Below are 20,513 nucleotides of genomic sequence, written 5' to 3'. Positions count from 1 at the left end.
AGTGAGGATGCCTCAAGACGGACTACCTTTTAAAGAAACAGGAATATTGATGAAATAACAAAGCAGACTTGGTTATTCCAATTACTTTTGGTCAGTTAAATTTGAGTGCAGATAAATCACCAAACACCACTCATGAATATGCCAGCAGGTTTGTAGCAGACATTTCAGTCTTTTAGGAAGCTAAAGAAGAAGATAGAAAAACAATAGATTGTATTATTTTTTAAACCTCTTAAGACACATTGGATGTGATCCCTTCATGTATTAGTTAGAAATGAGCAAAAACAGCGGTAACAATATGTCCAAAGACGGACGTACTCATTAGGGGTGTTGTAGAGAACCTCCGGGTCTCTGTCAAAGAAATTATAGACAATGAGAATGAGTGCAAACCCACTGTGGATGACGGATATTTATTTCTGCTTCATTCACAAACATTTGTGACGCATTTTGTAGAACACTGTCTGATACTGGGAAGTGTTTTCACTACCTTAGACTTAATCCAACTGAACAATAACAGTGTACTTCCCCATCTGAAATAAAATGGCTGCCTGCCAGATATGCAGGAGACAGAGCTACAGGATTTTCCACTTTCCACAACTTCTTTCAGTATCAACCTTAACCTATTGTTTGGTTATTTCATTTAAGCTCTTTCCTGTTCACAGAAGGCAGCTGGTGAAAACCTTCACAACATTTTAGAACTTCAGTATTCAAATAACACATTAAATATACATCATGATCAAATATTGAAGCGTTGAGTAATTGATATAATAATGTACTTGATCACTGTAAGTCATAATTACTTTTTATAACAGTTAAGTCTGTCCTAGAATATATGAGTAATTTTTTTAATCAGTAAAAATGGCAGGTAACCAAATATGTGGTGGAGTCTGTGTGCTGGTACTCACGTTGAGACCGCCTTTTGTATACCAGCACCAACAGCATTCCTACGATCAGTGAGCCGATAACCACTACAGGAGCGACGATTTTGGTGGGTACATCCACCTCTTTCCTTCCTTCTTGTTCTGAATAAATCCAATAGAATAATAATACAAATAAATGCTACATTACTTCAAGCCATGATCCAAAGGAGTTAATGTGTTAGTGTTTATTAAAATGAGGTATGCATGAAACGGTGGGAAGTTCCCCCTGCCATACTTGAACAAGATACATTCACTTTCACTTTTATCCCCCAGAGGACTCTGCACACAGCAAGAGTTTGCACGTCAACTCTGAGTGAACACATTACCCTTGCAGATAAAAGTTGTAAACAAGAATCAAGAGGTCAGGCAGACATAATCTGGATTGAACTGTTGTTAGAACAGAGAGTGATAGATGACTGAACTACAGCACAGATACTGATCATAAAATGGCTTTTTACTGTATTATTGTAGCAGCTGTGACAACTTAGGGTAAATAACAGATCAGATAGGGTGATTGTGAAGCTGCTAAACTGCCAAACCAGTTGATCCCAAAGCAGTTGATGAGTTGTTTCACTAATGAGAATGAACAGTGTAAAAACTGTAGTTCCATGACATGACATCACCCAGAGTTATCAGTCCTGCACAATTATGCATATTTTTTTTATTCTTTCTGAGGAACTTTGTTTTTAAGATTCGAGGAAGATGTGGGAGAGGCATGTTGCAGCCTGGCTAGACAATGATTTGTGTATCAAAACAATTACAACTGAGAAGATGGTTGCCTTTAGTAATAGATAAAAGAAACATGAGGAAACAAAATTGTTGCCAGCTCACAAAACCTCCATACCTACTTGAATGTATTTATGAAGAGCTCCTTCTTCTTTGTGGTTTAACTATTAATAAGCTCTGTCTGACCTGCCAAGATGCCTGCATACCTTAGATATTTTCTCATGAAAAATAAGTTCCTTAAAACCCTCTTACTTTTTTAGGAAAATGTTGCCCACTACAATCTCCCAACAAATAAACCAAAACTTGACTGGTTGATGGTTCCAGTTCTTCTTCACTGAACAAACCCCTAATGAAAGTGTGTTTATGTAATTGCAGTCATTCACATTGTTTCCAAGTCCAGGTAAAGCGTGAACACACATCTCACTCTCAGCTGTCATTGAAATGGTTTTAATGACATCAGTGTTTCTGTGTGAAGCAACACTTAACCATTGCTTTATGTTTAAAGGATATCAAGTGTGGTGCTCAACAGCATTTACCTGCAGGATTTTCAGGTATTTCCAATGCGGCCTCATCCTCTTTGACGCCACTGGCATTGAACACTTTGCAGGTATACTTGGAGAAAATGGTACTTTTCAGCAAAGACAGCCTGCTAGTGAGTTTAAACAGACCATTGCTAGTCTTTTCCATCGTTAGTGGACCGCTTTCTGGCCACTCCTGGCCGTGCTCATCGAACCAGCGAAGTTGACCTTTTGGATATCCACCCTCAGAGCTACAGGTCAAGGTGACATCTTCATCTCTAGTGATCTTCTCTGGGTTGGAATGTATCATTGGTTTGTTGTATTTGGCTGCCAAGACAGAGGTATGAAGCAAACATGTTTGTTAACCTGAATATTGCATCATGACATCAATCATATGGCACCAAGAAAGTATCATAATATAATTTGTTGACCATGATTTTGACTAGTAATATGAAGTACAACTTGTGGTAAGCAAAACAAATAAGGAAAAAAGCAACCACTTTTTCTGTCGTTTGACTATTTGTCGTAGTGAAACTAAAAGTAAACGCAAGTAAAGATTTAAATGATACACAGGAGGACAGTAGAGACTGTTTACGGGGAATACCACTATGGCCAGAAAGTCCCCTGATCTCTCATTTCCTCCAAGGCCAAAATTACATCAATCAGCAAGTTGATTTTGTATGTGAAACTAGAATGAAAATGTTCTTCAAACAGAAACAACCATAATCATGGTGTGGCTTTGAAATTAGTTGGTATGTATTAGTTTTGACCTCATATTCTCAATTCACAATAGTCGTTTAATAGTTATCAAAACATTTTAGTGGTCAATCATGGGTGGAGGCTCTCACCTGTGACTATGAGGTTAGTATAGTTGGTGCTGTCACCGCTGTCTGTCATCACCACGCATTTATATTCTCCAATGTCCTCCAACGTAGTGTTGGTAATGAGCAGGGATACGTTCATATTCTTCTCATTCCAGGATGGTTCAGCAAATCTAAAGCGAGGCTGCGCAACAGTTTTTCCTTTCTCAAAAGTCAGAACGATGGCCTCAGTATCCTTTTTCTCCCAACTGACCACCAGGATTGTTGCATCTTTTACGACTTGTGTGGTTTTGACAACACAGTCCAGCATTGACTGCTGGCCAAATTGTCCCACGTTTCCAGTCTTGCATTCCACTGTTATAAAAGCTGTAGAGGAAAATACGTTTTTAAAAATGGATGAGTTCTTACATCAATAGCAAGTAGCATTAACACTTGAAATTCTCACAATGCATTCTCAGATTATGGTAGAACTTACTTTGTCCTTCACCTTGTGCCCTGATAACGATGAAAAACAAGAAGAGGACAGCAATGGAGGCCATGTTTATTCACCTGAAATGACATTTAAAGTAAAAAGTTCCTTATGTGAAGATCATTAAAATGTCACAAACACGTATGCATATTTTTAACCCACAAAAATCTATTTCTTTGAGTCAAAGTACAGGGTTAAAAGAACAGTAAAGTTCACACCTTGGTGCACTTGGATATGGGGTGAATTTAAGAAAAATGTATTATCATACAGTAGAGGTGGTTATGGCGGGTTACAATAATGGCGAGACATCCACTCCTTTCATTGCTTTCAAAAACAGTTCTCTAAGCATCCATGTACCAGGGTGCGGAACTTTGTTGCATGTTATAGCCCTCCTGCTGCATTCACTGTCTTTATCTCTATTGTCACTAATAAATGAAGGCAAAATGCTAAAACAAAACAAAACAAAACAAAAAAACAACAACATTTTGGTCACTTATAGTTGTCCTAGCAACATTTGTGACATACAGAGTTGTGAGTGTGAATATGCAGCAGCCCAAACATGTTGACAAAGGCAGATGACATATCTTTTTAAGTTGAAATTGCATTTATGAAGATGTCGAAGATCTGCCTGTCCTATAATGTTCTGTGCATTATGGTGCATGATTTTATTTAGCCTAACAATAATCCACATAAAACACACATCTGCAATATAAATACCTCTTTGGTACAATCAACAACAACATCAAAAAAATTAAACATGTCATCTTATGTTTTGCAGGTTGTATTCCTCTTTTTTTCTATTTAAATCTTAATGATAGGACAATTTTCCTGCAAAAATCGCTGATTGCCCCAATGATTCTTTATAATTCATGATATAAAACAATTCTCCTTGTGGTCACAACACTGTAAACCACCAAAGTCATACAGACAGACACAATTCAGCTCTGTCACATCACGAGACAGAAACATGTATTCCTCTACAGCAGTAAAAAAAAAAAGTGATGTTCCAGGTGGTGCTCATGCCTGACTCATTTAAAAGAAGATGAGCCACCCAATAGTAAGAACAGGTAGTCACAGTCATTCAGTCTAAAATTTATCTGCAGTGCATACGTAAACTAAGAAACATTAACAATGCACAACAGCAAAGAGGTTTGTGTGGCTGTTGTGCAACCGCCTGACACTGGTTGCGCAAGACCAAACAAGTTACCAGTGTTCTTGTGAGTGTAATGGTGGTTTTACAATCCACGTCACACAATGTAGCACAGCTGAAAAGCATATGTAAAGTAAAACAAAGAAGTAAAATATAGATGAAGAGCTCTCGTGTGACTTTTGAGAGGTTTGTTTGTCTCCACCAATGAAAGTGATGAAAATATAATACAGCTGCACTTCGAGCCATACTGCTAACATTCTCCGAGCAGGCGAGCAGCAGACAGAGCCGAATGCAGACCACCTAAGCTAAACTGTTTCCTAGAGGAAATCATGCATTATGCGTCTGCATAAAAATAGACTGTATCGCATGATTTGTTTTTGGCAAAGAGTTTGTTTCTTTCAAACATAAATAGAGAAACATACTTTGTATGCACAGGGGCATACAAAGTCTGTTGCTCTAGGACAGGTCAGGCAAACCAAACAAATGTTTGGGGCCCCCTAAGAAAACCTGAGAAAGGGGGGACCCCTTCTACCGGCTGATAATGACACGTTTTGGAAATGACAATAAACTAACTCCATAACCCAAATCTAACACTTACAATGCAGGACATTTCCGCACACATTTACTGCAATATATATTAATGTTCAGCCAACGTCTGCACCATGCTGAATGCAGAACGACTGGCCGGAACCGCTGTGTCCGACTCTGACTTCAACCCTGCCTGAACATGGCTGTAGCTCTCTCTGCACCCTCCTCTGCTGCTGCACCTCCGCTATACAGACAAACTTACAGTGATATTAACTTGAAGGCAAACAGACATGGACCGCTGGCTAAAACTTAAATCTTCAAAATAAACAAAACAGCGGAGCCCTAAAGGACTCAAACAGCAGCACCAGTGATGTCAACATTAACAACATCAACAACGTTAATCCTCAGACAGGCAACAGTAACATTACTGAGGCAAAGCAACTGTCCAAAGACAAGTTTCAGGATCAGAATTTAATTGTGAAATGAGCTGCTCGATCTGTAAAATGAACGATGCTGCATGTTTTATCAGCCGATGTTACAAAACGTTGATTTTAAATCACTCAGACATTTCTCATTCTCTAGCCATGAAGAGAAAGCACAACGCAGATTCAGCAAAAAAACGTGATGGCTAATGCTGTTGAAGCTGGTAACTGTCTTCCAGCTTATTACTTAACTAGAATATAGTTCAGAGACTGTAACTACTTAACTACGCTATGTAGTATGTAATACTATATAACTAATTAGCATATAATATAGTTCAGAGAATATAACTACTTAACTATATAAAACTACATAGCTACTAAGTGGTACTATATAGCCTAATATAGTTCAGTGGACTTCTTTCCCTGGGGCAATTACTCTGAAAAGCTCCTATTTGTGCCACCAATACTTTTTATTACATATGTATAATCTTGTTGATGTATGATGACATTGTATTTGAAAGAATAGATTGCAATAGATTGATGTATGCATGCAATAACAGCAGACAATGTTTTCCACAGAGTTTATTTTTGGCTTAGCTTGTGCTATCTGTCCTGCCTGTCCCTCCAGCAACTGGACAACATTATCTGTTCTGTTTGTAGATAGATATCTTGCTTTCCTGTATTCCTTTGTTTGAGAGAGGGTAAGGCTACCTTCCCGTGGCTAAGCATAATGAAAACAAAAACTGAGGCTGTGAAATTGGGTTCATTTGTTCCTGGGTTATGTTATATAACTAATACAGTCTCATTTTAATTAGCATTTTTGTACAAAATGAAAATGAGGTTATTCCTAAGAATAGTTAGGCTGAATTGAGTCCCCAGGATTAAAACAAGTGGTGCAAATGTGTACACATTAAAATTCTTAACTTAAAAAAACGATTTAATTTTGGTTATGGTCTAACAGTGTTTCATGAAATAAAGAGACAGCTTATAATCCATAGACCGTAACAGAAGAAAACAGTCCAAAGACGGACTGACAAATAGTCTTTTTCCCATGTCTTCAGTCAATCTGAAGGTCAAAAGGAAGAAGGTTCTCCAAGGAATAAACCATTCCCTGTCTGTGGTCAGTTACATTTATTTGTATAGTACAAAGCCCAGCATTCTTACTGATTCCACATAAAATAGCTTTTTAAAGCCATGCGATCACTTCTAACGACTTGCTTAGTCACTTTTCAAAGCCTCTTTCTACTTAGTTTGTAATATTCCATCTCCCCCTGTTCCACATACTGATGACACCGAGTCAGAAACCATGAGTAGAATGAAGTAATGTTTTATCTTAGTAAAGCTAGGCGCTGTCCCAGACCATGACATTGCACAATAACTCAAATTAAAAAATGTCATGTATTAATCTATTTTCTACATAAAATGGTGCTAATGAGTCCAAATGTATGCATGTTTGTTTCTGAAATATGTCTCCTTGTTTCTGCAAGTTCCTCATATTGTAAATTAAATTGTGGTCAAATACAAGCCAGCACCTCTTCAGAAACCTGTTAAACAGGCTTTTTTTTATTGGTGTTTGTTTGTAGTTTAAACTTGGCTCTTTACCCTGCACATTACATAGACATAGTAAGACTAAAAGAGAAAGTGTACTTGAAAGATTCTTTCAGGTCAAGGGTTAAAAGAGTTGTTGAATATCAAGCAATATCCTCTTAACCTCAAAGACAAAAGGGGGTCAACTTTGTTTCCTGAGCTGAAGATGGCCTGCTCATTTGGTGTCTCTGCTTCTGCAATGACATCTTGGCTTGTTTTCTGATCATGCCTGTTCCTGTGTTAAGTCTGAAGTACCTAATGAAGAGATTAGATGAAGATCTTTCTTCAATGCATGTTTAATATGAGCTAGGGTCATCCCTATACATGCATGAGGTGAAGGCAACCAACAGACTGAAAAGGGGCAGCTGTTTCATAAGGCTGGCTTTCCCAAAATATGACCTGGGACTCCTTAGGTATTATTGTCCTGACTTGGTGACGTCCTATCTGTCAAGTTTAGAGACCTTTGATCTTAGGCCTCTCTCTCTCTCTCTCTCTCTCTCTCTCTCTCTCTCTCTCTCTCTCTCTCTCTCTCTCTCTCTCTCTCTCTCTCTCTCTCTCTCCGAGGTGGTCATACTATGCTGTGTATGGAAAAAACATACTTAACATTTTCTGATTTTATTTGCATACATGTAGCAACACCACATTATCCATGCACACTTGACACTATTACTGCAACTCTGTGTTGCCTTTTTGTTGTTACCTTGTCCATTTTTATCCTTTTCATTTTGGCCTTATTTATATGTGTGATTTCCTCAGCCGGAGTATTTTAGTTAACACAATACAAGGAAACAAGACTTGCTTTGATATTTGCAATGGTCACATTTTCGCCAACAAAAAGGGCCAGCGACAGTTGCCCTTCCAACAGCAACCATCATTTGTAGGCATGCTTGAAAATTCCTAACTTACTGAACTGAAATACACAAGTATAAAGTAAACATTCAGTCTGGACATAGACCTCAAAAGAAAAGGTACATTACAAGTTTCTTTTGTTATTTCTCAATTCAATAATCAAGCCAATGCAGCTGTTTGGTGTGGGTCACAGATGTCGACTCCCACACACAATTTTATCCAAGAATTTCGCCTCCGAGTTTAACATATTGACCTTATACAGCACAGCTGTTCACCACCTTGTTCAGTGGTCTCCAGTGGTTGCTCATTAATGTCTTCTCCAAGTATATGGATAGCACAGCTGGTCTGTCCTGTCTGTACACAGCTTTCTGACTGCATACCATCAATATGTGAATGCCCTGATGGCCACTCTTTAAGGACAGCTATTGAAGCTTAACATTTGCAACACCAATGAGCTGTGTGGAAAGCTGACCTGAGTGACACCAGCAATTCACCAATAATATCTATTGTAAATGTTTGTTTGTTTTTTTGGCAGTGTAAAGAGAACACAAACATTGTTTTTGCCAAACTATGTAATAATGTCAGTGCAATTCTTTGCTTATTTTCGGTAAACATATCCTTATCCAGCTGATATAGTGAACAGTGAGCGAGCCAGTCCTACATCCCTGTGCCATTCTGACTTGGTCATAACTCAAAAACCTCTTACATTTGTTTCCACTCATTGGATGTGGTTTGCAACATCTCTCACTGGCCAATTAAATCCCCAGCTGTCATCGAAACTGGTCTTCATATAAATAAACAGTAAAGGACATGGGAGTTAAAACTGCACATAAACACCAGCTTTGTACTTTGCCACCAGTACACATGTATTCTCTCTATTATTATGCTGCCTTAAAGTGGGAGATAAATGCAGATTAACAACCTAACTTTTACTGGTGGCAAGTAGTACAAATAGTTTGTTATATGATGGTGTGTCTGCATGCTTGCTACAAGCAATGGTGCCAAACAGAGGTTTTGAAATGACCATAAGACAAAATTATTCATGCATTATATACAGCCCATAAATCGCCTTCTTTAAAGATAATCATCAAAGCAACTGTGGTAGTTCCTGCAGCCCATACTGGCCCCATACATCTCTATTCATTTGAATGCTGAATTTGAATGTTATTCATTCTTGATGGAAATCATGATATGAGGAAACTAGTTTCTTTCTCATTGGGATTTTAAAGTTATTAATGTTTTGCTTAGTTTAACCATTATATTTAGCGCTGATTTAACGATTACAGGCTGAGATTAGACGCGCACACAAAAGCGCGCTAGTCGAACACCTTTTTTTATACGGACGCTCCTCTGTGTCCACGTGCTTATAAATCACCTTGAATTGTTTGCTCTTCATCCATGAGTAACTTAAGTTTGGGTTAATATTTTACTTTCCGAGCTGCCTGTCATATTTTTGCTTTTTGTTTGGATTGACACGCAAAAGTACTCTATTTTGTTGAGTATTTCTTTATCGTACAGGAGGAAACATCGTCGAACTGTCAATCGCGGCTCCACTGCAATATTTCCCTAACTACCACAAGTGAATTAGAGGCTATGTTGAAACTTGGAAGCGGAACTACAGTTGGATTCGAGCACATTTTAAAGCAGCACTATAGACTACGGTATTCTTAAACCATTCACATAACGTATAACTTAAAAATACAGTGCTTAAACCATAATTCATACAATTGCAAACGTGTAGGTTAACGTATCTGCAGTACGTCTGTAACACACCGGCTACCACTGCCATTTGTCTTCCGTGTGTGTCCAAACACCCGCTGACTAACTTTATCTTGACCTGTAAGACATAAACACGTCACGTTGCCTACAGTACGATATGTCAAACTCACCGTATATGCTCCTCTATAAGGACACCGTGTTGTCTCGGCAAGGGGGAAGATCCGACTAGACAAAAGATCTGACTGAAGGCTACTGGATTTCGGTTGACTTACTTTCACTTTCAATATTAGTCATGGGCGGTATCAACAATCTAAGTCAGATAATAGACACAGCAGATCACAACCTATGGTCAAAACAGCTTTTTAATGTTCTTATCCACTTGTGCCATTTTATGAATCCAAATTTCTGCAGTAACTTACATCCAGCAACAAGAATTGGTATAGGATGCGGACAGACATGTCATTCTTGCATCATAAAACACCCTACCCTTGAAATAGACACCACAGATACATTTCATGTACTTGAAATGCAGGCTTTCTTGAATGACTGGCTGGCTGGCACAGCAGTCACGAGTAGACAAGACAGAAGCAGGAAGAGGAGAGGGTGGGAAGAGGACGGGGTGTTGAATTTGGTGTGAATAATGTCACGTTAAATGTACAAAACGACTGTTCTATATATCCAGTGAGGAGGACTGTGAACAAATGTATAAGGAGTAAAACATAGAAAAAGGCTGAGCTGTCATAAGGGCACTTTTCAAATCTAGGATGGGTTTACCAGAAACACTTTCATTTCTAATCAGGCCTGGCCACATTCCATTGGCTCGCAATGGGAGAAAAAAGCGCTTGGCATTCTTGTACCTTGAAACTGGAAAACCCAACCTTATTTGATGCCTAACACACAAACCAGGCACACTTTGATTTTGCTTTAGAGTAAAATTTACCTATAAAAACATGGGGCACTCAAAACCGGCACTGGGGTTACAATAATCTAAGGTTAGTGACTACAATATAAAAAGGCTTATTCCAATTCTGTTACCTGACATGGGACATACAGCACTCATTTGTAGACTAATGTCTGCATTATTCAGATCACTATGACAGTAATTTATGTGCCTTCTATATGTGGATTATAATACTATAATCAGTAGAAAGATTCCAACTTCATGCAACAACAATACAACAATTATTCCACAATAAACAACTAACAGAAACAGGTTAAATTAAATGTTTAAAAAAATCTTCACAGTTATGTTTCTTCTCACATTCATACATCACAGACCATGTGCATGCAAGATGGGTCAAAACTGAACACGGTGCAAAAGTGACAGCTTCTTTGCTTGTGTTCTACAGACTGGTTGTATTATCGCCTACAGCTTTTGCAGTTGCAATCCAGTGAAGGAAGATTTGCCAATAGTTGATATGAGAAATGTGATCCTTGTACCCTTTCGGCAGGTTTAATGCATTACAGGGGCAAAGGCAGACTCTGAATCATATACATAGAAATACATAAAGTGCTTCTGTCAAAATAAACAAACAATAAAAACAGTACAAAACAGTTTTCAAAAAGGAGGTATCAAAACAATGCACTTGGGATGTGGAGAAGACTGGTGTCTGGTGGACATCAGATAGGATTCCCATGGTACAGACAAATGAGGTGGGGTTCCTTGTTTGGAAAAAAACAAAAATGATGAGTTCAGATATAAGTGGGGTAAGGAGGGAGAGTGTGGTTGAGATTCAGCCCAGTATAAGGCTGGATTTTCCACCAGGGGGATTCCTGCGGCCGGACAGCAGTCCTGCAGAGGGTTCCTCAGCTGGGGGGGCTTCCTCCTGATGCTCTGGAACTGCTTCAGGCTCAGCGGCACAGTTTTCTGAACACAGGCAGGAACACGTGAGATTCATTTGGAAACATACATAAGGAAATAGACAACATCATTCTGTTAAGAGATAACAGCTCAACCTTTGACAGCTTTCCATGTCGTCATTTTCCTAACTGCTCACATTTCCCTGAAAGGACTCTAAGCAGCTTTTTGGGGCTTTTAGCAGCCTCAGCCATATTATCTACTAATAAAAATGTTTATTTTCCTCCTGCTGGTCATTAACATTTAGATTTATCTTCCTCTCTGCATTATTTTAGCTATACACTGGTATAACTGCTGTAAAAATGGAAGCAACAGCACTACCTCAACAGATTATGTCACAATGTCATTTCTCCCTTTTAGACACAGTAACACATAGTTAAGTTTACAGAGCTCCCTTGTTAGAATCTATAATGTTAAACAGCATCGTACTACTTTCTTTCAGCTTGATTTTGGTAGACTGGTTTCTGAAAACTGTAAGAATTGACTCGCATCATAAAAAACAACCAAAATCTATATAATTGAGTGAGAATTTAAAATGGGGTTTAAAAAAAACTGTGCCAAAGGTGAAGCAAGCAAAAACTGGTGCTTACCAGTATCACGTGCAGAATTGTCTCCATCCTAAGAGAAAAGGTAGAAAAGATGGTCAGTATTGCAATGGCCTTCACAGAAAAAAAAACCCAAAACCCCCAAAAACATAGGAAATTCTGTAATAAGTGTTATAATGCTCATGATAAAATGTCAATAGATATTACTTTAAAGTAATTTGGTAATGTTTCTTTTCTTTGTTATGGACACAAGCCAGATTTATAAGACAGACTTCCTTGTAGATGAATCCGGTAACGCAATTACGTGCCGCAACAGTTACAGCAGTACCAGTAAGGAAGTGTTTAGCTAAAGTGCAGGTATTTAGGTTAATTGGCTGTCAGTAGTTGCCCCGTCCAATAGATAATAACTTCTTAATAATAATACATTTATATAGCACTTATCAAAAAAACATAACAAAGCGCTTGCCATAAAATAAAATAAAACATAGCAAAAGCAACACTTATAAAATCCTGACAAGGAAAACAAACTGGAAATGATGGAAAGAAGTGGCGATCAAGATTGTACAGTATGATCATAAAACAATATGAAAAACTATAAAACAGATCAAATATAGAATAAACAAAGAGGAAAATAGAAAGTGTGGGTATGAGAAATACATTAAATAAAACTATAATAAGGCATTTATATAAACATTAGTCTTTAAAAGTTGGATATGATGCAGGCTTTGGAAAAAAATAACGCTAACATACAGTGTCTGTCCAAGTTCCACAGTCTGGATGTTAAAGTTCTGTGTGAGTAAGACTAGTTAATTAAACCCATCAGGAATTACTTGCTGGATATGATTCAATTGTCAAACAATTTCTTGCATTGTTAACAGATCGCCAAACCCTAGAAATACAGGATACAGTGAAAGTAGAAGGGAAACGTGCCATCAAGCCAGCAATAGATAAGCAGGGTGGCTGCTAATTATCCATCTCTTTAGGCCGATCTTTCAGTCTTTAGTGCCCCCTGGTCTGTATTTTGATCAGAATGTGGTTGAAACATTAAGATTTAATTTAGACTTATGAGAGTAAAATTTAATGGAGCAGTTTTTTCAAAAATGTAAGTTTACTGTTCGAGCAGTAAGTCTGGTTGTCTGTTAAAACAATTTGCAAGTTTAAGTTTAGTAGGTTATAACCTTTATTTTAATATTTGATGACTGTATTTTCCACAGACAACTGGTTCTACTGGATGTCCTGGCCAAATTTGTAAGCAAAAGTGCTTAAAAAGTAAAATCATTAACATACATTACAGTATTATATGATACAGCGGTTTACAAGTGAGGTGTCAATGCAGCTATGAGGCTTGTTTACTTCAAACTATAACCCGAATTCGCCTGTGATGTGATTGTCTGTCCTCAGGTTTCACTTCATGTCCGACTACATCTCATGATCTGACATGTGATCTTACTGAGGGGGTGGCATCTGCAGAGTTGTTCATGGCATGGTTCCCGCCTCTCCTCAGGGGGGCTGACGGCTCACCACACAGGACACCTGTAGGCTTTCCACCTGGAAAACAGGGAGACTTAATTGGTCAGGTACGTTGGCCTTCACCCAGAAGTGCAACATCCAAGAAATGTTCCAGATTTTAACACAGAAACAAATGTCATGTGCCATACAGTATGTCAGATCATTACAAAGTCTGATGGGGCAAGGAAACAAGCTGTGAGATGCTCAAGGAAGAAGAAAGGTTGTACACAAGCAAACAGTTTAGTCAGATTGCATAAACTGTTTGATTTTAAAGGTAAAAAGACAAAAGTACACATAAAAAGTGATTAATAATCCCTCATTCTCAAAAGTAGCAAGAATGTACGATGAACCACAAGGTTAGTCTGGAATTATGATGGATGTTTAGAATCAAAAGTGTGGATAATAATTTTACAGTTCACCTGCGTCCAATTAAGTGAGGATGACCTGGGAATTAGTTTAAAACCTGTATGATGGTGCGGACAACAACAGAATTCTGCAGCACAGAGGAATACCATATGCTGTATATCAAGCATTGGATACATACAATACTTGTAAGTGGGATCAGTTTATTGTTGCTTTGGCTCTGCACATGAAATGTGTTGATAGTAAGAAAAATACAGAAAAACTTTATCATTAGCATTAGCATGAACTTCACATCCGTGAATATGGTGAGGTTTTGGCCAGCAGGTGCTTGCAGTCGTTATTTATTGACTACAATCTTCGTAATCAGAGTAAAGACAAACAGCACTCACATTTCCTCCAAATTTTAAAAATCTGAGGCAAGAGTCATCAGGTCAGAGTGTTCACATGGGGAATTTCCTTTAAATGATTTCCTCAAATACATTTGAGGGTGTTTCATGGGGCATCATCTCAAAAAGGAATTGAAAGGAGAAAAAAGAAAAGAATTGTCCCTCGGGGGGAATAACCCAAACAATTGCAGTCCACTGATATTTTGATCTGACCTAATGACCTCAATTGTGCTGGACCTTTCTTTTAAACTAGTTGCTTATTGTGTGGCTTGAGGATTTTTTTTATAAAAGTGCCAGTTTCATTTTCATCCTAAATGTCTTTCTTACAATCAATCTTTTCACACTGATGGAAAAATATGCGGCCAGCTCCTTCCGTGTAGGATTTCCCTTTTCACTACATCGTTCAGTGACGCACTCCACTAATTTCAGAACAAGTTAGACTATTCATAACTGTCAGATGGTATTAAAGCTATACTACACATGTTCATGACTTTCAATTGTTTTATTGTGTATGTACTACATATTGTGGAACTGTAATATGAGATACGTACCCACTTAGTTCTTCTTTTTGAAAATTTGTAACCATACTATGTTTGGTATCAGTTGAAAGAGTTTTTGTCTATGTAACTCTTATCTCAAAATGTTTTTCATAAAGTGAGCAAGTGATTGGCAGTGTGTGGGATTCTATGGTTTCCTCACAATCAAGAATTTTGGATCCTATGCAGCACTAAATACACGGTCAAAGTTAAATCATATATCATTCATAGTCATTTATAATTATTAAATTCCCAGTGAAGTTTACGATTTTATTTTATACGATAAAGTTTATTGTTTAAATGTAAAATATTCTGCCTAAAACACATAACTTTCTCACATGTGTTTGATGACAACATTTGAGGGACCTTGTGCAAAAAAATGTCTGTATGTATATATTCTGTGTATATAAGATTATCTGTTATTGATATCGGAATTTTTTTACTTCCTACTATTGTTATCAGCCCCAAAAATCCAATATCGGTCAAGCTCGATTGTGAATATTATGTATGCCCTGTCAATCTAATTATTTTTCACAGAAGCTATAGTTTTTTATACACCAAAAATGACTTGTTGTTTCAAAAAGCAAGTGCTGTAATGAAAGCTAATTCAAAGTATAGCAGTGTCCCTGTGAGACAACGGACCTCAGCCAGAGTACATTTGAAAGCATAGAGTGATGCCAAAGTAAACAGCTGGCTGAAAGAATTTACAAAGTTCATCCTGTTGAAAAACGGCAGCCAATCATTTAATGAGAAAACGAAAGGGAAGAAGAGTGGGCTTGACCTTAAATCAAAATACTCTCAGGACTAAAGAGAAGTTTCTAACTCTGAATGTGACAAGTGAGAGGAGGAAGAAGGAAATGTCAGGGACAGAATGTGTGAAAGCTGACCATGTAGAATTTATTTCAATATATGTTGTAGGTGTTATTGTATTTGTGACTGAGATGACTGACATTTATTTTTAGGCTGTTGTGTAGTGCACTGTCTCAAGAAATATTAATAATATCTTTTTATCTTAGAAAATTGTTAACAACCTCTTTTTGAAGTAATGCTAATCATTTTGCTAGAATCCAGTTTTGGGAATGTCAAATGTTTATTGTGGTTATGTAAATTGCTATTGCGTTCATAAACACATATTAAAGGTATCATTTTATAGCTGTGTCATTATAAAGCTAATGAAACAGGAAAACTTTTGTCTTTCAGCTGCAAAATTCCTTTCAACTGACAAAACGTTTTCTGGATGATGGAGGTGTTACAATATCCATGCTGAATTCCTTTTTGGTCAAGCGGGTGATGGAAAATTACTGGGATTACAAAGTCACAGTCTTAACATTGCTTTGGTGTGATTTTGGGGAAAAGCAAGATGTAGTTAAGGCTGCCAAACCACTGTGATGCTTACTGTTTTTACAGTCACACCAAGTCAGTGGGCTTGTGGATATTTCCCCCACAAAACACATAGTAATAACTGTAAACATATGTTGGGTACATACTGTTGACCAAGCAGTCACATTAGTGCAACTGCCTTCCACTCCAAGGTAGTGAGTAGTGTGGGTCCTGTTAACCAACTTTGGTTAACTTGCACTGTTAAATTCAACTTTACATCTTTAAGCATAGTTTTAGCCTCATTTTTTCTCTTTATACTAACAAAACAATCAATGGAGGTACTGATGTCAGTAACAGCCTGTCTCACAATTTAACATCACTGAAAGTGTTAAAGATAGAAGACTGCCCCCTACAGTGCCAGCAAAAGATAAATATTATATCCACATCATATATTGTGATATTTGACAAGTATGATGTATTATACATTTGACTAGATAGGGTGATGTAATGAAATAAATAATTAGTGAGGAAGATAGTTGCTGAAACATCCAAGCATTTAGAAAAGTCTGAGACCAGATCTCAGACAAACAGATCAAATCAAATAGTATACTGAAAGCTTCTTGAAAAGTAACTCTCTCTCAACAAACTAAGTTACGTTTCACATATGCCAAAAAACTATGAAATACAGCATGGGTGGTGCGTGTTTGTTGGTCTTTTTGCTTGTGTGTGCTGTGAAGAATAATTCTGGACAATTGGGAACTACTGCACCAGATCAAAAACGCACACCCAGCATTCCTTTTATTTCTTTTTATGTTTCACTTCCTCTTTCAGTAACATTTTGCTGTGTTATTAGAGACTTGCTGGAAAGCTCAGCACTGAACAAGAATGAGTAGCCCTAGCAAATTTATGACTGAGTTAAGATGGACCTGTTGCAAACTTGATATTACACTTATAATAAACCTTGTAATCTCAGGCAGCTCAAATATATAATGACTGCCTGGGAGAGAACTCTGTTCATCAATCAGGCACCTAAACGTATCCTGTTATATGACTTAGCACTGCTGGAGACCTCAAATGTTATTCTTATGTATTCAGCTGTCTGTGGTTTTGAGTAGCCCAGGGAGGCAGATGACCAGTTTGTCACTCATTATCATTTTAAAAGGTGTTATGTGTTCTGGTTTTGTTTTTATGTTATAACATCCATAAATCATACTAGGGGAATACATTTTTAGAGATTAAGCAGATTGTACCTGGTGGGTTGTTCCTTCGATTAGCATAGGGATCCTCAGGCTCAGCGAAAACACTGGAGGCCATCTTGTTTTTCCGGACAGGGGGCTTTTCCTCATCTGCACCAAGTGAAATGTTGGAGCCGCCACCAGGAGGGCGCAACACTCTGGAGAGAGAGATAGATAAATAGATAGAAAGATAGGGTGAGAGAGAGAGAGAGAGAGAGAGAGAGAGAGAGAGAGAGAGAGAGAGAGAGAGAGAGAGAGAGAGAGAGTCTGCTGAAAGCAGGATCGTACTTTTTTTTTTTTAATTACCAACCTAAATGTTGTGGTTCAAACTAGGGATGGACAGAGTTCATCAATGAGAACGTATTCTTCATTCACACTGGTTTCAAAAAAAGTCACTATTCAATTTCATTTTGGGTCATTTAATATTGTGCTGCCCCTTTATAGAAAATGAAATTACTTAAAGCATCAAATACATCTGTTTAAAATCTAATCAATGTGATGGTAGATGATCTTGGCACTGTCTGGGCAGCCTGATTCAAGTGGTGAGGAAAGTCACAAAAAAAGTTGATCACAGTCATAATAAAAAAGATGTCAGAAATGTTTCTCATGAAACTGTGGCTGAGTGGAAATCTGGGCTACTGACATCATATATCTATTGTATGTCCAACAATGCCAGCAAGTCAAGTTTCAGTCAGAAGTTACCTGTAGCAATGATTGCATGTGACGAAATGTTAAAACACAGTGTTTTAACATTTTATCACAGCCGTTTATGTTAACTAGGGTAGAATAAATTATAGGAACATCTCTTGGTATATTGCAACATACAGCAGTCTCCAAAATAACATTCATGAGTCAAGACTTGTATTTTAGACTGAACTATCTTACAAACAGGTGTGCCACTGTTCATGCTTATTGATGACTATGCCTATTTCTAAAATTGAATGGTTATACTAGAAAATTCATATTTGTATTTTGCATACACTATGAGCTATGATTATATTCACCATAACTACAACTTCCTGAAAACTCCATCCTCCATCAACATACAGTGGCTGTTAAATATGCATTATTACAGTTTTAATATCAATGGAGTAGCAGTGAACTGCACCTTTCACTGCTTCTCTGTGATGAAACAGCTCGTTTTCATGTCAGGTGTGGCCAGCTGTAACGTGGCCCTCGCATCACTGAAGCCACAAGCAGGGCAGACCAGAAGATGTCTTGTTTGCACCTCACTGTCTGATCTCGATAACTGATCTAAAATCCACGGGGGCCCCACCCAACTGAAGTGACAGATTTGATGTCTGTCTTTCGTTTTCAGACAAACAAAAACTGATAAGGAAATCTGAAGGATGCACGCATGCCCGTGTGTAAAGGCCTTCATAGTTAACACTAGGTACCGAGGCGTCCACTCTGCACTTGCTAGCTCTGCAGCTCCTCTACAAAGGGAGGGTACATGTGTGCTGCTTTGCTAGCTTAAAAAATGGGAATGGTCCATCATAACGAACAAAGGTGTGGTACCGAGCTTTACCCTAGCATCATCCTGTCGTGCCTGGATTAAAAATGCATGTACAAGCGGTTATAACAATATAACAGGCTGGGGTCAGAACAAAAATGTCTTCAGTTTTACATGAAGACATGTTAAGCGTTGATGTTCACGTCAGAGGATGCTGGACTTGTTGGCTCCATGGTGGCTAGCGGGTAACGGGTCTGAACAACGCCTTTTACCTTGAACTGCTCTTAGAACCGGGCTCCATCCCTTGAAACGTCGTGGTCGTCGTCATTTTTGCACAAGTGAGTCGAACAAATTGTATAAATATGAGAGGATACACTCGAATTACACTGCAATGTACAGCACTTCACCACCTCATCATTGTCTATCCTAGCTGGTGTTTCCCAATAATCAACCTGCCTCCAATCTGAGGAGACTAGCCTCAAATTAGCCAGGAGGAGATATAGCTAGAACTTCCGGTCAAGTGCCCAAAATAAAACCTACTCACCTGGCAAATAAAGGCTGCGGTGTTTTTAAAATGTAACATCACAGATAAATCATATAATGTCTAAGTTATATATTTAAGAAGTCCATGATTTACGGTCATCGATTTGTTCTCTACGACTTTGTGTCTCAACAAATGTGACACATTTATAGTGTAATTTGAAGGCAAAACACCTTACTTCCGGTATTTTCCTGATTCTTGCTGCCGAAATTGACAGAGGTGCGACAGAAACCATTGTGCCCAACCACAAGCCCCGCCCACAAGCGGACAGCTCCGTGTACGATTGGATCCTGGCACATTAATCAAGCTTGTGATTGGATACATTATTTACATGGCATCCACATACTATATATCATGTTGACCCAGAAATCCACCGTCAGTTGCAGATCACCAATGTTTTGTGTTTTAATCAGTTCAGAGTTAGAGTAGTTAGAGGTGTACATGATCTAGAACTGGTATTTCTTGTGAAAAAGTTTCCACTTGTCTGTCAGAAGAGCTTAAGCCTTGTCGGAGATTTAAACAGCATACAGACTCTAGACCAGTGGTCTCCAACCCTGCTCCTGTAGATCTACTGCCCTGCATGTTTTAGGTATCTCCCCACTCTAACACACCTGATTCTAATTATTATTAGTAATATAATACTCTGACAGAAAGTAAAGAGAAGACCATTGCTATTAAGTAACTGGTCTACTATCTCAACATTTATTGTAAAATCAATATCCCATAAAGGGAGACTTGTGTTTAAATAACATTTATGTCTTACTCCATTTAAAATAGTTATGAGGTGAAAATTGTGACCATGGCAAGAAAGTCTGGCAATGAGAGCCAGACATTTTTACAGTTTTTTAAAATCAATATCAAAGTCACAAACAACAAAAAATAAAAAAGGCAACCAGCTTAGAAAATATATGTAGAGATATAATATTCCAAATGGAGGTCGGCTTCTAAAAAAAATGCTTCAGCCAATTTATCTTAAATGTATTGTTTTGTGTCTCCTCTTTTTCCATATGAAATTGAAAAGCATTTTGTCATTCTCTTTTAGTAGTTGATTTGTTGGCATA

The 20,513-nt window shown here is 37.9% G+C and overlaps 2 protein-coding genes across 4 annotated transcripts in view; both read right to left on the bottom strand.

Moving 5' to 3' along the window:
• The window catches only part of zgc:174863 (uncharacterized protein LOC100136852 homolog), a 304,874-nt gene that overhangs the window by 2,321 nt on the left and 282,040 nt on the right, over positions 1-20,513 (bottom strand). The window contains exons 2-7 of one of the 3 annotated variants that reach the window (XM_062428168.1): positions 9,877-9,917; positions 3,458-3,531; positions 3,010-3,348; positions 2,180-2,488; positions 903-1,019; positions 316-348 (exon numbers count right to left, since the gene is read on the bottom strand). In XM_062428168.1, the coding sequence (XP_062284152.1) occupies positions 316-348; positions 903-1,019; positions 2,180-2,488; positions 3,010-3,348; positions 3,458-3,521 (862 nt within the window). In that variant the 5' untranslated portion in view covers positions 3,522-3,531; positions 9,877-9,917. Of the gene's footprint in view, positions 1-315; positions 349-902; positions 1,020-2,179; positions 2,489-3,009; positions 3,349-3,457; positions 3,532-9,876; positions 9,991-20,513 lie in introns of those variants that run through there. The other 2 variants (XM_062428167.1, XM_062428169.1) reach the window with 2 other exon arrangements.
• On the bottom strand, positions 10,176-19,335 carry jpt1a (Jupiter microtubule associated homolog 1a). Its single transcript, XM_062434553.1, has 5 exons — positions 19,184-19,335; positions 17,474-17,616; positions 13,560-13,657; positions 12,155-12,182; positions 10,176-11,573 (listed from the first exon to the last, which is right to left on the bottom strand). The coding sequence occupies exons 1-5, from the start codon at positions 19,237-19,239 to the stop codon at positions 11,440-11,442; spliced, it is 459 nt and encodes a 152-aa protein (XP_062290537.1). The 5' UTR covers positions 19,240-19,335; the 3' UTR covers positions 10,176-11,439.

The sequence above is a fragment of the Scomber scombrus genome, chromosome 2 (assembly GCF_963691925.1).
Source record: "Scomber scombrus chromosome 2, fScoSco1.1, whole genome shotgun sequence".
Taxonomy (NCBI): Eukaryota; Metazoa; Chordata; class Actinopteri; order Scombriformes; family Scombridae; genus Scomber; species Scomber scombrus.
This window is presented reverse-complemented; position numbering and strand designations above follow the sequence as displayed.

Excerpts from the sequence above, each read along its gene's own strand:
- jpt1a (XM_062434553.1), bottom strand. The coding sequence starts at position 19,239 with ATGACGACGACCACGACGTTTCAAGGGATGGAGCCCGGTTCTAAGAGC. Across the intron at positions 17,617-19,183 it reads GGTTCTAAGAGCAGTTCAAG|AGTGTTGCGCCCTCCTGGTG; the intron begins GTAAAAGGCGTT and ends CTCTCTCTCCAG. Across the intron at positions 13,658-17,473 it reads TCGAAGGAACAACCCACCAG|GTGGAAAGCCTACAGGTGTC; the intron begins GTACAATCTGCT and ends CCTGTTTTCCAG.